The sequence below is a fragment of the Dunckerocampus dactyliophorus genome, chromosome 3 (genome assembly GCF_027744805.1).
Source record: "Dunckerocampus dactyliophorus isolate RoL2022-P2 chromosome 3, RoL_Ddac_1.1, whole genome shotgun sequence".
NCBI lineage: Eukaryota > Metazoa > Chordata > Actinopteri > Syngnathiformes > Syngnathidae > Dunckerocampus > Dunckerocampus dactyliophorus.
Window position 1 is genome coordinate 34,674,831 of NC_072821.1, and position 24,399 is coordinate 34,699,229.

Below are 24,399 nucleotides of genomic sequence, written 5' to 3' on the forward strand. Positions count from 1 at the left end.
TCCCCGGGGCCTTCTCCCGGCTGGGCATGCCCAAAACACCTCACCAGGGAGGCGTCCGGGAGGCATCCGGACTAGATGCCCGAGCCACCTCAGCTGGCTCCTCTCGATGTGAAGGAGCAGCGGCTCTACTCTGAGCTCCTCTCGGATAACCGAGCTCCTCACCCTGTCTCTTAGGGTGAGTCCCGCTACCCTACGAAGAAAACTCATTTCAGCTGCTTGTATCCGCGATCTCGTTCTTTCGGTCATGACCCAAAGCTCATGACCATAGGTGAGGGTGGGAACATAGATCGATCGGTAAATTGAGAGCTTTGCCTTCCGGCTCAACTCTCTCTTCACCACGACGGTCCGGTACAGCGACCGCATTACTGCAGACGCTGCGCCGATCCGCCTATCGACCTCACGCTCCAACCTTCCCTCACTCGTGAACAAGACCCCGAGATACTTGAACTCCTCCACCTGGGGCAGGACCTCATTCCCAACCCGGAGGGAGCAATCCACCCTTTTCCGACTGAGAACCATGGCCTCGGATTTGGAGGTGCTGAGTCTCATCCCAGAAGCTTCACACTCAGATGCAAACCGTCCCAGTAAACGCTGCAGGTCACAGCTCGATGAGGCCATCAGGACCACATCGTCTGCAAATAGCAGAGATGAGATCCTAGTGTCCCCGAACTGGACTCCCTCGACACCTTGGCTGCGCCTAGAAATTCTGTCCATGAAAATTATGAACAGAATCGGTGACAAAGGGCAGCCTTGGCGGAGGCCAACGTTCACCGGAAACAGGCTTGACTTACTACTGGCAATGCGAACCAGGCTCCTGCTCCGGTTGTACAAGGACTGAATGGCACGTAGTAGCGCGCCACCAATCCCATACTCCCGGAGCACCCCCCACAGGACACCGCGAGGGACACGGTCGAATGCCTTTTCCAGGTCCACAAAGCACATGTAGACCGGTTGGGCAAACTCCCAGGTACCCTCCAGGACCCTTGCAAGGGTGTAGAGCTGGTCCAGTGTTCCGCGACCAGGACGAAAACCACATTGCACCTCCTGTAGCCGAGGTTCGATTAACGGTCGTACCCTTCTCTCCAGCACCCTGGAATAGACTTTCCCAGGGAGGCTGAGGAGTGTGATCCCCCTATAGTTGGAACACACCCTCCGGTCACCCTTCTTGAAAAGGGGGACCACCACCCCAGTCTGCCAATCCAGAGGTACTGTTCCCGACTTCCACGCAATGTTGAAGAGACGTGTCAGCCAAGACAGTCCCGCAACATCCAAAGCCTTGAGGAATTCAGGGCGAAACTCGTCCACCCCCGGAGCTTTGCCACTGGGGAGCATTTTGACTACCCCAGATACCTCAGCCACGGTGATGGAACTGTCCGCGTTCGTATCCTCAGTCTCTGCTTCCTCTAGGGAAGGTATGTCAGTGGGATTGAGAAGGGCCTAAAAGTATTCCTTCCACCGCCCAACTATATCCTCAGTCGAGGTCAGCAGGCTCCCGTCCCCACTGTAAACAGTGTGGACCGGGCACTGCTTCCCCTTTCTGAGGCGCCGGACGGTTTGCCAGAACCTCTTCGAGGCCGACCGAAAGTCGTGTTCCATGGCCTCACCGAACTCCTCCCACACCCGAGTTTTTGCCTCGATCACCGCTGAAGCCGCGTGCCGCTTGGCCTGCCGGTACCCGTCAGCTGCTTCAGGAGTCCCACAAGCCATCCATGCTCGATAGGACTCCTTCTTCAGCTTGACGGCAGCCCTGACCTCTGGTGTCCACCATCGGGTTCGGGGCTTGCCGCCACGACTGGCACCGACCACCTTGCGGCCGCAGCTCCGATCGGCTGCCTCAGCAATGGAGGCACGGAATAGAGCCCATTCGGACTCGATATCCTCGTCCTCCCCCGGGATGCAGGAGAAGCTCTGCCGGAGGTGAGAGCTGAAGACTCGACGAACAGGAGACTCTGCCAAACGTTCCCAGCACACCCTCACTACACGTTTGGGTCTCCCGGGTCTGTCCGGCATCCTCCCCCGCCATCTAATCCAACTCATCACCAGGTGGTGATCAGTTGACAGCTCAGCCCCTCTCTTTACCCGTGTGTCCAAAACATGCGGACGCAGGTCTGATGATACGACTACAAAGTCGATCATAGACCTGCGGCCTAGGGTGTCCTGGTGCCATGTGCACTTATGGACATCCTTATGCTGGAACATGGTGTTTGTGATGGACAAACTGTGGTTCGCACAGAAGTCCAACAACATCACACCGCACGGGTTCAGATCGGGGAGGCCGTTCCTCCCAATCACGCCCCTCCAGGTCACACTGTCATTGCCCACATGGGCGTTGAAGTCTCCCAGCAAAACGACAGAGTCACCAGTTGGGGTGCTCTCCAGCACCCCTCTGATGAACTCCAGGAAGGCTGGGTACTCTGAACTGCCGTTTGGCGCGTACGCACAAACGACAGTCAGGACCCTTTCCCCAACCCGAAGGCGTAGGGAAATGACCCTCTCGTTTACCGGGGATGACTCCAACACAGAGGCACCGAGCCGGGGGGCTATTAATAAGCCCACACCAGCTCGCCGCCTCTCCCCTGCAGCAACTCCAGAGTAGAACAAGGTCCAACCCCTCTCGAGGAGTTTGGATCCAGAACCCAAACTGTGGGTCGAGGTGAGTCCGACTATATCTAGTCGGAATGTCTCAACCTCTCTCACAAGTTCGGGCTCCTTCCCCGCCAGAGAAGTGACGTTCCATGTCCCAAGAACCAGATTTGGCCGCCGAAGACCAGGTCGCCTAGGTGCCCGCCCTCGACCGCCACCCAAAACGCAATGCACCGGACCCTTATGCTTGCCCCCGCAGGTGGTGGGTCTACGGGGGGGAGATCCCGTGTGGCTTCTTCGGGCTGAGCCCGGCCGGGTCCCACGGGTGAAAGCCCGACCACCAGACGCTCGCCTGCGAGCCCCTCCCCCAGGCCTGGCTCCAGGGTGAGGCCCCGGTATCCCACTTCCGGGCGAGGTGCGGTCTCTCCTCGTGTGTTTATTCATAGGGGTCTTCTGAATCACTCTTGGTCTGGTCCGTCACCCAGGACCTGTTTGCCTTGGGAGACCCTACCAGGGGCATATAGCCCCAGACAACATAGCTCCTAGGATCACTCGGGCACACAAACCCCTCCACCACGGTGAGGTGGTGATTCACGGAGATTGTCAAACAAATTAAAAAATTAATCAATGACAACACAAAATGCAGTCAAACCTAGATGGCCCTGTGTGAAAAAGTGATTGCCCCCTAAACCTAATAACTGGTTGGGCCACCCTTAGCAGCAACTGCAATCGTTCATTCGTCATTTATATGCATTTACAATTGTTTTATACATGGAAAACTCTAAAGAGGTGTTTTTGAGAGTCCACCACTGATTAATAGCATGACTGGACGCGCCCCATTTTGTACGCTAACAGGAGAATGCACGAAACAGGCAAAAATGTGGCGTAATTTTTTTTACGTTAACCGAAAACACGCTAGCCGAGGCGGATACTAACTGATGTTCCACTGTACATGCAGTAACCAGTGCTTAACAGTTTCTGGTGGCTAATGGTGATTGGTATCAAAATGTGTAAAGCCCTGCGGTTATTCTGTATAACATGTCACCAATCACTTTGTTTTGCTGTCTTTTTGATGCCTTTTGTTAAACTTGCCTCCAAGTCCTTGTCATTTCTCTCGAGCATATTAATCACAGCATTATTAAAATAGCATTAATTAATCTTCAATTCAACATACCTCTTTTAAAGACCTTAAACAATTAAAGCGTTCCCCCAGGGTTGGGGCCAATTCTATTTCCGTACGATGCTTGCAGGTGATTATCCCGTTTTGATGTCGCCAGGTGGTGATTAATGTGACATTTAAAAGAGTCATTCCCTCATGTTACCTCTTACGGGAAAAGGAACACCTTCCATGATCTAACAAATTAAGAGTCCCTGTCGCTGACACTTGCACTGAAAATGATTCTACCCTCATAGTAATTGGATTATATTTACTTGCAATGTTTATAAACTTGTTGTAGTCTGCAATAAACCAACAAGACATTATTGAAGTAGCTTAAAAAATAGTTACAAGCGTCCATTTATTGCAAATCTTTACATTTTGAAAGTAAATGTAATTTACAATATGGGTTGAATAATTCGAGTGGAACGGTAGCTCTATCACTTTGTGGCCATTTGCATTTGTTGTCAGTATGTGTGACTGATTTCCAATATCCGCTGTCATTATTTTAACATTAATTAATGAAATTAATAAAGAACAATTGGGTGGAACATCGTGTTTGAACACAATACTGTATGTTCAAGGATACTGGTCTTTTTTTTTTTTTTTCAAAATTTCAAAAAACACAAAATAGTGCAGACATTGCTTCGTTCACGGGTTGCAATAATGAAATTTATACGAACTGTGCAGGCAATTTGGTGCACGATAATTATATAATCACTTTTTCACTCAGTACCTTGTAGGTTTGGGTTTTTTTCTCCCTCAATAATAAAAAGTTTCATTTAAAAACTGCATTTTATGTTCAGTTGTGTTGTCATTGACTGATATTTAAATGTGTTTGATGATCTGCAACATTGAAGTGTGACAAACATGCAAAAAAAACTAGAAATCAACTAGAAAGGAAGGGGGCAAACACTTTTCACACCATTGTATATTTGGAAATCACTTTGACGAGCTGTCACGCACAGCCAAACGATTGTTGTTGTAGACAACCGTCTTTATTCTAAGTGGAAGAAGAAGGGAAAGCAATCACACATAATAGACCCTCCCTTTGACAACAACTAACAACATGCTCATCTTACTGCATCTTGTGTGTGCGCCGTTAAGTCAGGCACCTTCATCCCCGGTAAATTCCAGCAGACATTGGTGACCTGGCAGGGTTAATTTCTAGACCAGTGAAGGAGAGCTGTGCTTAAAAAAGACTATCACTTAGGACTGAGGACTCCTTTATCATCACACCCTCTCTGCTGTGCAAGAGGGGAATGATAGATGAGCTGGGCATTCAGCACATTTGGACAGTGTCCGCTCCACCTTGTGTCAAGCACACACAATTTGCACTGATATGAGAGTAATTAACCTCAGGCTGTGTTAAGCCCAGTTGGCCATTAGAAGGACACTTGCAATTGATGAGGCTCCTCAGTCCCTCTCAGGTTAGTCTCAGGTTAAAGCACAGTGGATAGCGTGGTTCTGTCAATATTAAACATGTTGTAGAAGCGACTCGACTCTTCTTTTTGTTGACGACGTTTCACCAAAAGGCTTTTTCAATTCTGAAAATTTATGTTAGTGGCCACTAACGAGTTACTTGGCTAGTCGGCAGGCAGTCAACCTGTTGATATGCACGACGGTCGTTCAACAGCCAAGCCGGACCACAATAACACCGTCTGCAGGGGACACACCCACAAGGAACTCCACACCTAACATTTGGTAATGGTTTCATTTTAATTTGAACATGCATACATGTTACATTGGAATACATCACCTAATACAATTCCCAGGAAGAAGCAAAGTTTATTTAATCCTAACCCCCCCATCCATTTCACATCAGTTACAATACAATTGTTCACTTCCTATATTTCAAATGTTCTTTGCCAATTTTAAATACATAGGAAAATGATAAGGCAGTATAACAAAAATAAAAGTATATAATACATAATAATAAATATAGAATACCTCATGTAAGGGTTAATAGTTGACTGAAACATAGTTGGATGATGGGTGAGTAGAGACCGTTAGTACGTTTACATGCAGTCAAATAACCCTATCATAACCGGAGTATTAGCAATAACCCGGTTGCGCACGACCATATAAACACCAATAACCCTTTTGAAAAACCGGGATATGCTCATTTTTTGTTTTTTTTTTAAAACCTGAATATTACCCCTGGGTTACTCCTTTTCTAACCTGAATATTGGGTTATGTATACGCCTATCAGGATATATTTGAAAGGAATCTTGTGTCTTTGGCAGGAACTACCAGTAAACATGGCGGCACGCAAAGCCCCTCACCTTGTTAGTGTGGTGAAAGACGGGAACATGTCTTTCATAGACGGCAGCGAAAATCTATCAGAAGGTGAGCGAGAAGTTAGGCGAAGCAGAGTTTGTACGAATGCACCTTCATCCAAAGTCCGCGGGGGTCTCTGGTGGAAAGAGGTAGCATGGATATGGATGCCACAGCTCTGGCTCCATTCCCACTTCCGGATGTAAACACCAACATTTTAGAAGTGAAGAAGCCTTTTGGACACAAGGTGAAACATCTTTGACAAACAAGAGAAAATGTGTTTTTTGCCTGACCTTTTGGAACAGATTTAATGACCAAAACTGACGTTTTACTGTGGGGCTTTTTCAATGTGTGGAAAAAGCCTTTGCCAGCTCATTTTTGGAAAATGTTTGTGTTTCTCGCAGCCTTTCGTCAGTGGTCTGTGCACAGTGTAGATAGTGTTGGACTTTTTTAGGAATTGTTGTTGACAGGTTCATTTAAACTGGCCAGCCACTGTGTTGTTTTACTAATTGGACAACCAGATGGCTTCATGGTCAGCTTTGATTCAGTGTCTCATTTACAACCTCCTCCCCTCTCACCTTTTGACCTCTGACACACACACACACACCCCACTGGAGACCGTATAGGCTCCCAGATGAGGCGAGTGACTGTTGTCATTGAGCCCTTGCATGTAACATCTGTGTTTGACTGGGTCAGCCTGCTTGAAGGCTGTCACTATTAAACAAGACAGGGTACCGACGACACAGCGCAGTCGCCATTTGTGAAATTGGTGATGCACAGGATGTGAAGACAACTTACTTTCAAAAGATGTTGTGTTACTAAACTCGTTTACAGCCTGTCAAGCAGATCAATAAAGCCAATAAACACATTTCTTCCAAATGGCCTGACACGACATAATGACTATAAAGTGTAATCTGTTGGACTTAAATATTTAAGACCATTTAATCATTTTCCACTGTGATTTATTTCTGGTTCTTTATGATTTTTTCTTCTTCTTATTTGCACTTTCAAGCTGTTAATGGTAAAATTGAACATAAAAGATACTGCACATTGGGCGTGAAACTATATATCAGAAAGAAAATAAAGTGTGCAATTTTTATAGCTCCTTCTGTTCATTGAACCATTGATGCGTTATTCAAGAAGGAGATATTAAAAGTACTCCAAGTGTTCTATATAGAAATATTCCACAAGAGACTGTCAACATCATTTGACTTAGTAGCTGAGGACTCTTTTTCTTAACTACAGTCATGGAAAAAATGATTGGACCACCCTTGTTTCTTCAGTTTCTTGTTTATTTTAATGCCTGATGCAACTAAAGGTACCTTTGTTTGGACGAATATAACAATGACAACAAAAATAGCTCACAAGAGTTATTTTTTTGGCAGTACAATTCCATATTTTTTTCCATGACTGTACACTCCTAATCAAAATCTTAAGACCAGTTGAAAAATGCAACAATGTACATTTTGCACTGTTGGATCTTAAGGCGGTTCAAAGTACAGCTTCAAAATGCAAAAAGAAGAAATGGGGGGTGAGACAAAAACAAAATTTGAAGAAGCAACTTATTGCAAAGAAGCATTAAAGTGAAACAGGCTGTTCATCAGCTTGTCAAAGCTTTAGGAGCACAGCCTTTAAAGGGCAAAATCTAGCCAAAAATGTGCATTGAATAAAATTTTGTGTCAGGTATTCACACTGTCTTCATCTCTTGCTGGCAAAGGCAAAAAAGCTTTCTCTCTTTGAACACAGTGGGATTGTGGAGCTGCATAAGCAAAGCGTCTTGAGCACGCCATTGCTGCTGAGGTTGGACGCAGTAAGACAGTCATTTCAAACTTCTTCAAACATCCTGATGGTTATGGAGCAAAAAGGTCAAGTGGTAAACCCCCCAGAAAAATGTCACCTGCCCTGAGCCGAAGGGCCCCATTGGCTGTCCAATGGAACAATGGAGCTTCAGGTTGTGCAGGAGCGTCAAACGGCGGCTGGCTATGTGGAGGTGTTGCAGGGGGCATCCCTCATGACCGAAGGCGCTCGTCTGTGTGGTAACGACTGGCTTTTTCAACGGGACTTCACAATGCCTGCCAGACAAATGATTTCTTCCAGAGGGATAGCTCATTCTTTTGGAGCATCCTGTGTGTTCCCCTGATGTAAATCCAGTGGAGAACATTTGGGGATGGATGGCAAGGGAAGCTCAACATTCCCACTAGCCTCCTGGAAACACTAGCATCAAGCATGCCCAAACCCATTTTGACGCAGCTACTCATTACTCACTCTTTTTTCAACATTTTATTTCTGTTATGGGGGTTCAGGGTTTTTTGGAGCTATGGTCTTACACTTTTCATCAGCCTATTTCACTCGAATGCTTGTTTGCAATAAACTGCTTACTCAATTTTTTCACTCCCATTTCTTTTGAAGCTCTAATTAGAACCTCCTTAAGATCACACAGTGCAAAATGTACATTCTTGCAATTTTTCAGCTGTTCCTAAAATTTTTAGCAAATATTTGACTCACTTCTTAGAACAGGACCTGAATCTTTTCTGTATTTGAACGCAAAAGCAATAAAAGCTTCCTGAAAGTACTTTTGCTTAACCATTTTGCTGTCTCCTTTTTAGGATCATTCCTTCATCGTGCATTACAACGACGGAAATGCAGAGGTTGTGTCCATGTGGGTTTGTCGCTGTTTGGAAGAGAGACGAGCGCAGCAAGCTGAAGGTCGTAACTTACGCCATGATGGACCATAATATTTTCAGCCAAGACCTTGAACACTGGAAGGCTTCAAGGTCACGTACTGTATCTCCACACGCAATCTGAAAACGACTGAACAAACACAGATGGAACTCACAACATGTTTGAGACATTGTGCATCACTTTTGTGCAGTGACAAGCGCTCACGTCCTTTTAGATTGCTTCCTAAGCTTTGAATTTGGAACGGAGAACCCTCCAGTGCCGATCTTCTTCTGCAGCAAAGGTGAAAAGTGATCAATGACATCAGCATTTAAGATGGCAATACGCTGACACTCTTTGTGGTCTTGTCTCAGAAAAGCCTCCGGCAAGCCATCAAGGGACTGTTCAAGTGTTTAGCTATGACGAGCTATCATGCGTTTACCCATCTTGCCAGCGGTATCGTGTACTGCTTCAGCGACCCTAGCTTGTTTCTGAAGTAGCAAGATTTCACGGCTAAAGACTCTGCAAATCTTCCTGTTACGTGCACGTCGTCGGAAGGACAACTGTCCTTGTTATTTTTTTTTTGTTCACATTTTTCCCCTCATTATGTCAGCCAAGCATGAGGCAGACTCTTCTGTGTACCAAATAAAAGGAAAGTGAAATGAGACATGATAAAATGTTAAGAAAGTGGAAGTCCAAGACCCTCAAATGCTGCTACCATCAACATCGATAAAGATGGCATCTTTAACATGTGAAAGGATCTGCTCCTGTAAAATGGACAGTGATAAATACGCAATGTAGTGGTCCCATTATTGGGATTTCTTCCTCCCAACAGGTTTGTCTCTCCTTCCAATGTGCAAGACAACCACAGGGATAAAAGTGAGGAGTTATTCTCCCTTTTTTATTACTCTTTCATTTCGTTCTACTGTTGAATCTGTTTATGATTATATTTTATGTCCTTCATGTGTTGTGTGTACAGTGTGAGTGACTTAGGCGTTCATTTTGGCACAATTTTAGTATAAAGTCCAATTTACGCTAAAACAAAATAGACTTGCATCACAGTCATGGGAACGGAACTCGTTCGTAAACAGAGGACTCCCTGTATATCCATTTACAATATTATTTTTAATATTAGCCTGACAAAATTAAAAAGTTACTCTTCCCGGTATGGGATATTGCCCATGCACATAAAATGACAATTAACACAGCAGACAAGAATTTATTGTGCAAACCTAATGAAAAAGAAAGGCGCTTGCCAAAAAAATGATAAAATAGCTTTTTAAAATAGCATTTTACATTTGACAATCAGCAGCTCAATAAAAACTTGCATATGTTTTGTTTTGGTCAACCAACCCATTTTCAGGGACTTTTGTCTTAAGCCTAGGTCACAACTGGTCATACGGGCTCCTCCTTCCCTTTTTAAAAGCAATTAGTAGGTCTTTGTGCGTTATCCGTACGGCCAACATGTGTCTTTCGTATGTTTTAATGGTGTCAGGTTTGGGCAAAATGTCAATTTTTTTATGTCATGTCGCACCTGCGGACTTTGTATGTGTGTTGTGCGCCACACGTGCACACCACGTACGAAATTAGTGCAACCAACGCACGTTCAGATATTTCCTACGTCCTCCATGTGTGTAGAGATCTTACTCCTACATGGTCACCACAATTATGTTCTCCACGAACAAACAAAAAAAAACGCAACGATTTGGGGAACACCAAAAATTGCACGGCCAAAAAAAAAATCATACGTCGGGTTGTGACCTCGACTTTAGTTCAGAATGCACAGCGCAGGTTTTCCTAAATGGCATTCTTTAAATGTGCTAAGACTTGCTTTGACATAAAATACCATGACAACATATTAACAGGGTCCAGTTTTTACCTTTTATTTTTGCTGCGACATTCCTTTCCCGTAAAGCAGCAATTGTCACATTTGAGGGAATGTCCACACGGGAACCTTTTCAGATGGAAACGGCAAAGAATTTTATTGTTCCAGAGAGCGAGAGAATGGCCTTTACTTGTCACTTATACAGAGGTACAAGCAAAATTGTGCACTCACTCGTCCATACATATACAACATACTATACAATATGACGGGGGGGTAGACAGAACAGGACAGGACAGGACGACTGGGCGATAAAGGGGAAGAGGAAAGGAGAACAAGAGGAAAGGAGAGGGGGGGGAAAGCAACTCCAAACTATGCTCCTATGGGGAGTGTAGTGTGGGACTAGATAAAAACCTCAGCAACATTGGGACAAATAAGCACCCTTTACAGCATAAGAACTCAAAGACTAGCACCAGGGGAGGGGCAAAGGGTGGGTAGAGGTGTTCCAGAGCAGGCCGACAGTCAGCCAATCCCCACAGCCACAAGCGCTTGTCGTGGACCCTGCCTGTCAGCACTGGGGGATGAAGCAGCGAAAGTGTGGGATGGGGCCTTTCATGGAGCTCTGGGTGCTCTGAAGCACTACTATTTTATTAAACAGCTTCCAGAGTGGGAAAATCTGGCAACGCTGCCGTGTCGTTGCCATGTGGATAAGCAAACCACTGCTTTCTGAAAACCATGACCCCGTCGCCATCACGTGACCAGAAGTGAGCGCTGCAGAAACGCCAACATGATATCTAAATATTTCCACTGGCATGACTCACCCCAGTCCACCTTCTCCTGATATTTTTTTTGTCCTATACTCCAAGTGAGGGTCATGTTTTTTGACTTCTCCAGTGCCTTCAACACCATCCAGCCGGCACTACTCAGAGTGAAGATGGAGAGTGTGGGAGTAGACCAACACCTGACTGCATGGGTTATAGACTACCTCACCAACAGACCACAGTATGTGAGGCTCCGTAACTGTGTGTCTGACATGGTACTCTGCAGCACAGGTGCCCCTCAGGGTACGGTGCTCTCCCCTTTCCTCTTCACCCTCTACACCTCGGACTTCACACACAACTCCACACAGTGTCACATCCAGAAGTTCTCCGACGACACAGCCATCGTTGGTTGTGTTTCAGAGGGGAATGATCTGGAATACAGGATGGTCATCAGGGACTTTGTCAGCTGGAGTGAGCTTAACCAGCTGCAGCTCAACACCAGCAAGACAAAGGAGATGATCATTAACTTCCAGAGGAAAACATCTCACTTTACACCGGTGAACATCCAGGGAGCGGACATAGAGTTGGTAGACAGCTACAAATTCCTGGGTGTTCACCTTAACAACAAGCTGGACTGGTCCGTCAACACCCACGCCCTCTACAAGAAGGGCCAGAGTCGCCTCCACCTGCTGAGGAGACTGAGGTCCTTTGGTGTGTGCAGGACTCTTTTACGGACCTTTTATGACTCTGTGGTGGCCTCAGCCATCTTCTATGCTGTGGGCTGCTGGAGAGGGGGCAGCACGGACAGGGACAGGAGCAGAATCAATAGGCTGATCAGGAGAGCGAGCTCTGTCCTGGACGGTCCTCTGGACTCTGTGGAGGAAGTGGGGGAGAGAAGGATGTTGGCTAAGCTGACATCCATCATGGACAACACCTCTCACCCGCTACATGACACTGAGGGTTCCCTGAGCAGCTCCTTCAGCAGCAGACTGTTACACCCACGGTGTAAGAAGGAGAGGTTCCGCAGGTCCTTCATATCGACCGCTGTCAGGCTCTACAACACCTGCACCACCTGAACCATGTTGTAGACACTATGCTTTCTTTACACTGTTCTCTTTACTTGTCTTGCTGCTGTAACAAGTAAATTTCCCCGCTGTGGGATAAATAAAGTACATACATACATACATACATACAAAGTGACTCTCGGAAGCAATTCCACTTCATCATAAGTGTGGACAAGCCGGGCAAGCGGAAGACAACGAACTCGATGCGCATGTGTTCTTTCCTCTTCTATAGTTTGTGTGTCACGTGGTTGTGTCTGCATGTCTGTTTACATCGCCACATGTCGGTGTGCTTTATCTATTGCATCCTTTTCACCCAGCAATCTGACCTGAAAACGTTCCTGTGTGGGTGTGACTATTTACTGCAGAACCCCCTAGGAAACTAATTTTGATGGGAGACCTCACAAAACGTTTGTGAGATAATGCAGTAACTTTTGTGAGATTTCACAATCACTTTTCTGAGATTTCGCAATCATTTTTGCGAGACCTCATAAAACTTTTGTGAGATCATGCAATAACTTTTGTGCGATAATGTAATAACTTTTGCGAGATTTCCAAATCACATTTGCAAGATTTCATAACTTTTGCGAGATTTCGCAATCACTTTTGCGAGACCTCATAAAACTTTTGTGAGATAACGCAATAACGTTTGCGAGATAACACAGAAACGTTTGCAAGATAGCGCAATAACTTCTGCATCGTAAGCCAATAACTTTTGGGAGGCAACGCAATACTTTTGCAACTTATTACGAACCCAAAGTTGGACATGGACGTCCGCCATTCAGCACAAACAGGGAGTCGTGCTATAAATTGTTACACTAACAACATCATAACTCAGATTGAGTGGACATTGTCATCTTACACAGGACATATGACACATCAGTAAAAAAAAACAACAACAAAGAAACAAACCCGGTAGCGTTCTGTTGTGGACAGGGCCTAAATAACAGCTGTGTTCTGTGATGCGCTGTCACCTATCTAGAAATAAAGCTGCCGTGGAATGCAATCATACATACTGTTGATGGAGGACATTAATGCTGTGCACTTCCCTCCAAGGAACACTCATATGGATTTTCCTTTAGCAGAGCAAACATATTACACTTGACAATGTCTTTGTATGCTTCTGCTGGAATATGTTTTGCAATTAGTTTGCCTCGACTGCCACGAGGACAAGATAAAAGCACCTTGTCTTTTGGTTGTCATGTATCACAATTATAGTATTTTATTATCATTATTATATTATACACTTAACAAAAATATAAATGCAGCGCTTTGTTGTTTTTTTCCTCCCATTTGAAACTTTTTCTACGTACACAAAAGGCTGTCGTTCTCGCTCACAAATGTTCACAAATCCGTCTAAATCTATGTTAGTGAACACCTCACAGTGGCATATCAAGATGCTGATTAGACAGCATGATTTTATTGCACAGGTGTGCCCTAGGCTGGCCACTATAAAAGGCCACTGAAAAATGTGCAGTTTAACTGTATTTGCGGGTCCGGGGGTATCGATCAATGAATAAAATACACCTGTGTTTGTTGTTGTTAACATAACGTAACCCCGCCGCCACCATGGGCCACTCCATCCGCAACATAGGACATGTCACCCACTGGGCATGTTTGGGATGCAAATGGTGGTCACACCAGATTCTGATTGGTTTTCAGACCCACCGCTCAGTACAGTTCAACTGTATATTTTGGTGTGGCCTTTTATTGTACTAGCCTACGGCACACCTGTACAATCATCATGCTGTTTAACCAGCATCTTGAATTCTAGGTTTTGGATGTTCACGAATACAAAAAAACAACCTGTTTTACATGAAGATGCACGATAGCTTCATTTTCAAACTTCCTGCTTCTCAAGACTGGTATGATACCAAGAACTTTTTTAGATCTAATGTTGCACACCTGGAGGTAAAAAGGATTGCGACAAATTTGGATTAGACCAACTGTACCTGTTGGTTTGTCCTAATCCAATTTCAAATTACTACGACCACATCGCTACTATCAGGAGAACCAGTATATAGAGCGGAGGAAAACACCTGGCATTTCCCAGCAAGGTGTACTGTATTCTGGCACACGCTCCGAGCTGCCGGTGTGCGCCACGGGGGTCTCCGGCAAACCTTTTGCACTTTTCAAAATGCCGCGGTGCTGGCGTTTCAGGTGGCTGATAAGGTTTTTTGTGTGCTTGATGGGTTTTTTTCCCCCTCATCATGGAGCATTTGGTACAACCAGCACGCAAAATGTCTTCCTCGGAAAGTGAATGTTTGTTTACAAGTGAGCGCAGGGGAAGTTACGACAGGCTGTTAACGTCACAGGCAGGAGAAAAAAGGAGTGCTTGATTTGCTCACCTGCACAGTACAGTTTTTTTTTTTAATTATTGGTTATCGGAACAATTTTTAACATAATCTGTCCCGATAATTATCGTGCACCCCTCGATTTACATCTTTGAGTGAGAAAAATGGGAGCAAAAAGTATTTATATTATTGTTGAGTATAACTGTCATCATAAATTCCTTCTGCGTTTAAGTGGACATGCCCGTTGTGGAAGGTTCGTGTCATGACGTGTGATTGCAAGGTTTATTTTCCTGTCTCACGTCCGCATGAAGGGAAAAGTTGAAATGATGTCTCCGAACGTCATTGGTTTATTTTCCAATTGTAGCAAACTAAAAAGTTCAACTGCTCAGTCTACGATTGCTGCTTCATTTAACAGGATCCATTAAAATAACATGCGCTCGTCTTCTCACTTGACAAACGGAAAAAGGGGAACACAGCGAGGCTGTAGCAGTTGTTGGCGTTGTATCGATCCCTAAACATGATAGTGAATGTAATAGCAGTCTGATAAAGCTGTCGATTCAGTTTATAGAGACTATATATTGATGAAAATCTAGTGGACTCCGCATTCTGCGACACAAATCAACAATTACCTCTCATCATTTCGAATCTGATACGTTGCTACATTTTGGTTTTTCGGTAATGGAACACAAGACGTATTAGTGATGGTTCGTGGTGGCTTTTTCCTCCAGTATTTGTTGAGACATACATACTGAAATAAAAATCAAATGTATTGAAAGTATTATGTGCTTGTAAACTTATTGGGAAACGTTTTGTTATTTTGTTCTTAAATTATACACGTAGAATACGTTATCCATCCATCCATTTTCTATACCGCTTCTTCCTCATTAGGGTCGCGGGGGCATGCTGGAGCCTATCCCAGCTGACTTCGGGCGACAGGCGGGGTACACCCTGGACTGGTCGCCAGCCAATCACAGGGCACATATAGACAAACAACCATTCACACTCACATTCATACCTATGGACAATTTAGAGTCGCCACTTAACCTAACATGTTTTTGGAATGTGGGAGGAAGCCGGAGTACCCGGAGCGCACACGGGGAGAACATGCAAACTCCACACAGAAATGCCCAGGGGAGAATCGAACCCAGGTCTTCCCGATCTCCAAGCTGTTACTGTGTTGGCTAACGTGCTAACCACTAGACCACCGTGCGGCCCACGTAGAATACAAACCAATTAAATTCTGATCATTATGAAATATATTTCTGGGACCTATTCCACATTTGCAACTTTTCAGACTGAAGCACTGCGTATGTTTCAAATGTTGAATAGTCGTCCCTCGCCACTTGGCGCTTAGAATTTCGGGGCTTCACTCTGTCACAGTTTTTCAAAGGTATATTAATAAATCATCACTGTTTCTTGGTTGAATAAGGGCCTATTATTATTATTATAAAAGCATAAAAATGGGTCAATGACGTAAAATGCAAATATAAGGCATTCAGAAGACGCATTCAAAGATGTGATTATACTGTGTGTAGTTTTCTACACTGGCCACTAGGTGACAGTATGTTACGTTGATGAGACAATAGCCACAGCAGGAAGTACTGTGCAGAAACCGTAAGTTTAAAATATATATGTATATTATGTCTTATTTATGCCTTATATGTCTTATTTTCTACTATTATGTGTACTATACTAGGTAATAGGAGTGTAAAGGTGACCATAGGGGTGTTATTGTATGTCTACAGGGCTCTAATGATGTTAAAAGGCGTATTGAGAAGGTCATGAACAGGTTTTCTACGCTCTAACCATGAAAAAATTCTGTTTATAAATAAGGAATCCTACTTTGCGTAAATTCACACGTCACAGTCAGGTCTGGGTTTTCACAAAATCTTTGGAATTTCTTCCATGGCAACTTTAAGAAGTCCATGTATGACAACTTGATGCTAAGCCAGTTGTAACCAGCCACCGTTTGTTGCTTTTTCTTGAAAATGGCAGCCAGAAATAGTTTTTTCGGCTGAAAGAATTGTGTATCTTAGGCATGCTAAGGCAGGAATGGGAAGAATTTTGTTTTTTTGGGGAGCTTAAGACCTACCTCACGACCACTGTTCCTCACGGACAGCTATTCTGTGAAAAAAAACACTGTTATGCCAGATTCATATTCATTTATATCCAATGTCCAATTCTTCTTTACCATTAGCACGTAACCGCTTGAAGGGGGTTGTGTCTATGCAGCTGTCAGCAGTGGTGGGGGCTGTAGCCAATGCTCGACCCCAGATTTATCCTATACACAATTTCTATTTGATGTAGTATTTTATTGAAAGAAACCTGCTTTAGTGCCCTACTGGGATCCTGATATGAGCCTCTTCTAACAAAACCATTTGTTTCTTAATGTTGAATGTTGATTTCTCTTTTTTGGGTCAGATCATGTTTTACTGTTCATTCATCGTTAACCTCAAAATGAAAGCCTTTCTTATCACATGAAGCATCAAACATCTTTTAGGTGAAGGTGTCCTGTGTTCATGCATGGCTGACATTTGGCTGCCGCCCACACCTTCTGAGCACCTTGCAAGCTGGAATTCACCTTTTTTCATTTGCATTTTCTAATTAATCTGAGTCAACCTTTTACTTAAAGACAGCCTTGTTACTACTTATTCATGTGCTCATTAACCTGGGAAGATGTGGTTAAACTACAAATGTCACAACGGAGTAGATTGACTTAAAAAAATAAATAATTAAACTGTTGGATGTTAAGGAGGTTCTAAGTTTCAAAGTGCAAAAAGAAGAAATGGCAAAACAATTTTTGAGTAGGCAATTTATTGCAAACAAGCATTAAAGTGAAATAGGCTGTTCATCAACTAATCAAAAGTTTAAGACCGTAGCTCAAAAAACCCCCCCCTGAAACGCCGCCATTTTGCACGCTAATCAGAGAATCCACGCAAACGTGAAGTAGGATTCAATATTAATAAATGGAATACTTTTTTAGTTATGGCATAGAAAACCTGTTTACTATCTTCTAAATACGGCTTTTAACCTTAATAGAGCCCTCAAGACATGAAATAACACCCCTATAGTCACCTTTTACATTTTTATTAGCCAATATAGTAGATATAATCAAAGTAAATAAGACAAATTAAACATAAATAAGACAACATAGACTCACATGTTAGCAGTTCCTTGTTTTTTTTCTGGACAATCTACTTCCTTGCGGCTTTTACACTTGTATTACTCAATATAGCAGACATAATAAGAATAAAGAAGGCATGTGAGATGTAAATAAAACTCCTGCTGGAGCAGTGTCACAGTATATGTGTTCCCTAGGGAACCTGAGTGACGAGTGTAGTGCCTGTCTCCCCAAACACCGACACCTAGTGGCCAATGTAGAATACTACATTCACAATTAGAATGCTTCTTCTGCCTTGAATTTGTATTTTAGTACAAATGTATCTATTTTAGGTAGATCATTTAGCCATTTCAATGTTTGAAAATGTTTCATTTAGGCCACGAATAAGTACAATTTGTTTAAATATGCATTTGTTTAGCTAACAATCGGCCGTATCGAACCACAAAACAGTGCTCATTTATTAATTCATTTTAGAAAAAGCGCGATATAAGGAGAGAGCGACACACACAGAATTCATATACACAATACATTTTTTGGACATTGGAGGCCGAGTGAGCTGTGTATTTTGTGTTTTCGCGCTGGCGACTGAATGGAAGCTAGCTACTTTGAATGCTTCATCATTCTAATTGATGTAAAAGCGGGAAAGTCAATTCTATGGTATTTAAGACATGAATAGTGTTTTCATTCTTTGGAAAGAAAACGATGATATTTTTAATTCCCATTGATGCACGCGTTGGATCAAATGGAATGAGACGAATTAGACAGTTGCTGCGGTGTCGCTTTGAACGCCGTGACCTATCACGGCTTCATTATCAGCAGCGACAAGGAGGTAATGTACATGTTTTCTTACAAGTTGACTAATTAATTTTGCCAGTAGAAAATTCAATGAACAAATGTCATCGTTAACTTGTAAAGGACGTGTCAACCTTCAGCTTTATTCCATTATTTACCGCTACAGCCCAATGTTGCCTGGTGACCACAGACCTTGGACACTTCTTTATTCTGCTTGCCTTCTGAATGTACTGATACATGCATGCCTCTTTTTTATTTCTCATTGCAGACACAATGACACACGAGCTGTGTGGAACATCGCACTTTAAGACCACAGACCAGCAGCAGCGTGTCATCACTGTCTGCTAATTGAGTATTGTCAAGTTTTCACAGGCTCGAAGGACAGATGCCATTATTAGAATCTTTGCCTATACAAATTTCCAAATGGTTTATTTAATCATTAAGGAAAGCAGTCTGATGGCGGTGACCTGCTCTGTCGAACAGCCTCCAATTGGACCTGCTTAACTCATTCTGCCATTCCTCAAAAGACAAGCCCTTCAGTGGCGGCCATTTTAGACGATTTTGACTGATCTTTCAAGGCACATGGAAGATTGTGTTCTACGGCTTTATAAACACGGAACCTATCAAAAGAAAGATTACACTCCCCTCTTTCATCAGAAAAAAAAGTTTGTTTCTACCTTTTTCTGTTTCCCAGAACATACGTTTGTGGAAAATATCAGTAAAAAAGATCCATTTCAAGCATAAATTTCACTTTGACACAAATCATTTTTGCTTTTGTGACAGCTCAAATATCTAAACAACTATACCAACATAAACAACACAAAAAAGGGCTTGTTTTACATCAAAATAACAATTTATTTACAAATATAACACCATGAACTATTTACAATGTGTGCATGTGTGTGCACGCGTGCGCATGCGTTAACATTTCCCTGCAATGCCTAACCTTCTGCACGCTACACTCCTCCACGCGCTCTCACTTCCTCCTTCCTGTCATGTGTGATTCTTCCATCTATGATCCCCACCGAGCTCTTATCAAATGCACTTCTGCCACCTTGTGGCCGTTTTTATGGCTTAAAAGTGCTCTGAAGTGAAATCCATTCGTGGAGAGTTGCGTCTTCACCTCTTTTTGCCTCTCGCGCAAAGAAACGTCATAGGCGTGTACATACCTTGTTGGGATCGGGCGTTGGGCTTTATAGAAATGTGTAACTGCGTCTTGAATAGGTATTGAATGAGTTAATCCGGTAAGTACTCAAAAAGACCTTGCAAAATGCAATTTTGTTTGCTGTATTCTGTTGTTATAATGGGTAAAGCTAAAGAAAGACTATAACTCGTGTTATGTTTGCATTTTTTGGACTATTTTTTCTTTAGCTTAGCTCACAACGCCTCAGGCCACTAGCGAAAGCTAACGCTACATATTGGAGCTGCCGCCGCTGCTGCTGTGTTTTTGTTTTTGAGTTTGGAAAAGTTAGCGCAAGGTGTAGCGTTCCTTTCTATGTTGCTATGTGAACTCAATGCACCCAGGGAAGAAGTTCCGCTAATGCTTAAAATGACCAAAATAGGGCAAAATACTGTAAGTATTACATGTTATCATGAATGTGCCTGTTACTACATGCTCACAGAATGGATATAAAACCATAAAACCTTGGAGGTTTTTGGAGGATTTCTCGGCAGAATAGGCGTGGCCCAATACTTGCATCAATCAGCTGCCTCTTTTTAGCTGTTTTGATATCTTTAGAACGCACAGAAAAGAAAAAGACGTGTGTGTTCATGTCTCACAAAAGGAATGTGGAGCCCCCAGCATTTTTAATGCTAAATACCAAATGAACATACATTGTTTTTCAAATGCCCGGGCCTCTGCTACAACCCACGCCCCCTGCTTCAAAAGGCAGCAGCTGTACCGTTACACCACCAGCTCAGTCACTATGACACTGAGTGTGGCGTCACATTACTCCTGTTTTTTTTCCTCTCCTGCCTCAGGCTGACTTGGTGCTCCATGTCTGACGCAAAGAGGCGCATCCTTTGCACATTTGGTGAGAATGCGCTCCCTTGTGCAAAATGGTACAGCACGTGTTCTGCATGTAGCGGGTCTATGCTCCATCCTTACAAGTGGTCTTCAGGTGGTAGTGCCACTCACTTGCGCGTGTGTGTGTGTGTGTGTGTGTGAGACAGCTGAGATGATGTATGGGCGGGCTTGCAGTGACCTATAGCGCTAACATGTGGCAATGAGAATGCGGATGCTGGCCGTGATCTCATCTGGTGATATTGAGCGTGCATTGTTTGGAGATGCGTCTTCATTTGGCGCCGTCATATTCCCAAATTCCCAGCCAGCTCCTTTTCAATCCCCCACGCCTCGCCGTGTCAGTCTGACTTGATTAGCACGTCAGGCGGGACAATGAGTGTGTGTCCCGTGCCCACCCATTAGCCACATCCCTTTATCAATGCCCTGTAATTAAAATGTCACGCTTTCATTTTCAAGCTTTGCTCTCGGCCGAATCTTTGCTGCAATAAAAAAGTGCAATCGAAACGCTCTTTTCAGTGGGAAAAAAAAAAGAGGCGGAGTAGAGTGGGATCAATAGGCCCTTTAGTCCAAGAGGAGGATTGATTGCTCTCTAAAATGGGATTTATAGGCTCACACTTTTATAGGGTGCTGATACAACTGTTAATTATAAAACATTTGCTCTGCGCTTATTAAACCTGCCCCGTTTCTAGCTTTTTACTCCATGACAAACTTGGGTGTTTCTCAAATAAACATGACGTGAGGCGTTATCAGTACAGTCCAGGAAAATGAAAGGATGCGGGGGGGCACTTTCATACATTTTCGACACTAATGATACTCAAATCAACCCAATGTAGGTGAATATATGCAAAGATATAAGAACAACCTTAGCTTTGTGTTCTAAGCAAATGTGTCCAATATCTAAGAATCCATCATGTACCTCCCGGATTTTCCCGGGAAACTCCCGTTTTTTGCCCTCTTTCTCGTATTTTACATATTTTTCCTGTAGTTATTACACAGAACTGCAGGCCTTCAAAAATAAAAACACGCACAAGGAAAGCAACACAGTAGGAAGGTGGAAAGACCTGAATTTCCCTCATTTTCCGCCAAATTTCCCTTGTTTTAAATGCAAATGTTAAATGCAACTTGACAGGTCTCATTTAGAATTCATTCATTTTATTTGTACAGTATGTCAAGGGATAAAAACAAAAAGAGCTCCAGGCCAAAAATGGCCCTCGGGCCGCACTTTTTACACCCCAGGCTAAAATCTATTTTGTTTGCTGCCTTTCATGAACGTTTTCAGTCTGATTTTAACTCTCAAATCTAATACGGCTTTCTTATTCAAGTGTATTGATGTGTGCAAATCATCACATCATAAAATACAGAATTGTCTGAAATGACAAATGCAAAAGAAAACAAAATAAGTCATTGAAAGTGAACGTAGTTCATGAAAATACTCAATGTCAAACTGCACTTTCAGATGAAAAGATTATAAAATACAAGTAAGTATAGGAAAAATAAGAATAAAACTAATTACATTCCGTAGACTATGATTTTTTTTAATCAAAGCGTTATTTGTTGAAATAGCTAAAGAACAAATAGTGAAGAAGTAAGAATGAGAACATTCACATGCGGGTATTAACGGAAAACGAGCGTCGTCCTCCGCCGCGTCAACTAATCCCTCGTGTGTGGGACCACCCGCCGCATCACGACTTCAACGCTGAATGAACGCGCATGAATATTCATAGGCTAAAGGTTTGTCTCAACAGGCCGCGCTCGTTTGTGAGAAGACGGAAATAATAAAAAGCACTCCTTAAATGTCTCCTTTAATAAATGTCCTCCGTGGCTCCTCGACGCGGCCGTGCCGGCTCACGTTTCCGGAATAAGCGGCCACAAAGGCTGTGTAAATAATTAAGAGGCGAGGAATAATTACAGTGTAAAATTGTAATTATTGGCGGGGGCGGGAAGGAAGGCTCTTGATGGTGAAAGAGGAGAGCATCTGCTAAGGATCAGGTGGATCATCATCAATATTGTAAGCAGGTAAAGCTTCATCGTGCATACAATAAAACATCTTCCTAAAATGTGTTCCGCTATGCTAACCATCAAAGCTTACGTCGGGGTGTCCAAAGTGCGATCTGTGGGCCATTTTCAGCACGCAGCTCCTTTTATTAATTGTAAAAATCAAATTAATTTATTATTAATGAGATATCGTATTAGATATTACACTCATTTGGTTTGTCACCAATAACACAAAGCTAATATGTCCGTGCTTTATTCAGATAGCCTAGCATACATTGACCTTGCTTTTAGCGTCTTTAATTAGAAGTTTGATAAATGCACATACCAGGGGTGTGTCGCGAGCGCTACGCCTGGGATGATAATAAATAAATAAATGAATCACACAATAAATGAAAATGAAGTAGATAATCAATATATTGCCATGTGCGTGCATGCCAGGCAGGAAGAGGGTTCACTCTGTGCATTGGTTTCAGCACCTTGGCATGTTTCTTCCATAGAACAACGGCATGAATGGAGTGAGTCATATGGACTCTTTGTCTCGGTGGGTGGAGGCGGGGCCTCTAGCATACACACAGAGTGAAGAAGAGTGTAACGTAGGAGAAATTATATTAGAAGATTGCAATATATTGTCCTATTTTCCATTGTACTTTTCTTAAAAGTGATGTTAAATTCTCGTCTCGTTCTCTTAGACCCAATCTCATGTATGGCCTCGTCTCGTGAACCGAGTGTCTCGTGACACCCCTAGTCGTTATTGTGCACTGACATCTATATCAACCATCTGGGTGTGTCTTCAGTCGCCATTCTTCACTACTACTACTACTACTTGTACTACACAGGAAACTAAATAGCTAGTCAACGAGAGTTGTGGTTGCCCACTCTCAGGAAAACACTGCCCCCTAACGTTTTTGGTGGAGAAGTCAGGAGCTCAACCCTCAGCCTGAATCTCACGAAATGTTTCTCAACGGCTAATCTAAATTCAAATTATTTTACTTATTCAATACCAAAGACGTATTTCTACGTTTTTATAATCCCGAACGCCCGATCCCAACAATGTATTTATACGTCTTTTACGTGAAGATGCAACTCTCGACTAACGCATTTCACCTCAGAGCATTTTAAAGCCATAAAAACGGCCACAAGGTGGCAGAAATGCCTTTGATAAGAGCTCGGCAGGGGTCATGTTAAATCAAAAATCACACATGACAGGAAGGATGAAGTGGGAGAGCGTGGAGGAGTGTAGCTTGCAGAAGGTTACACATTGTAGGGAAATTTGAACTCATGCGCACACATAGTTCTCTTCCATATGTGACAATTGTAAATAGTTCATGGTGTTATATTTGTAAATAAATTGTTATTTTGATGTAAAGCAAGCCATTTTTTGTGTTGTTTATGTTGGTATAGTTGTTTAGATATTTGGCTGTCACAAAAGCAAAATATATTTGTGTCAGAGTGAAAGTTATGCTTGAAATGTATCTTTTCACAAAAAGTTGGCTTTCTTCTTTTTTTAGTCAGGAACTGATATTTTCCGGAAACTTACCTATGTTCTACTGCTGATTACTAAAGAACGAAAAAAGGTAGAAACAAGCTTTTTTTCTGATGGAAGACGGGAGTCTAGTCTTTCTTTTGGTAGGTTCCATGTTTATAAAGCCATAGAACACAAGATTACGTGTGCCTTGAAAGATCAGTCAAAATAGTCTAAAATGGCCGCCACTGAAGAGGTTGTCTTTTGAAAAATGGCTGGGATTGAATGAGTTAATGTTTTTCCCCAAAAAAAAGTAACAAAATAATTACTTCATTAAAATAATGACTCTCCCTTTTGTTCCAAAAGGTCCAACTCTAAACGAAACGGGCGCTAA

General features: G+C 43.2%; 1 protein-coding gene across 3 annotated transcripts in view; it reads left to right on the forward strand.

The window, feature by feature from the left end:
• Positions 1 to 19,117, forward strand: part of map2k5 (mitogen-activated protein kinase kinase 5) — an 88,021-nt gene extending 68,904 nt beyond the window's left edge. For 2 of the 3 annotated variants that reach the window (XM_054770190.1, XM_054770191.1), the window contains exon 22: positions 8,623 to 9,589. In XM_054770190.1, coding sequence (XP_054626165.1) covers positions 8,623 to 8,751 — 129 coding nt within the window. In that variant the 3' untranslated portion in view covers positions 8,752 to 9,589. Of the gene's footprint in view, positions 1 to 8,622; positions 9,590 to 18,793 lie in introns of those variants that run through there. The other variant, XM_054770193.1, reaches the window with a different exon arrangement.
• The last annotated feature ends 5,282 nt before the right edge of the window (positions 19,118 to 24,399 follow it).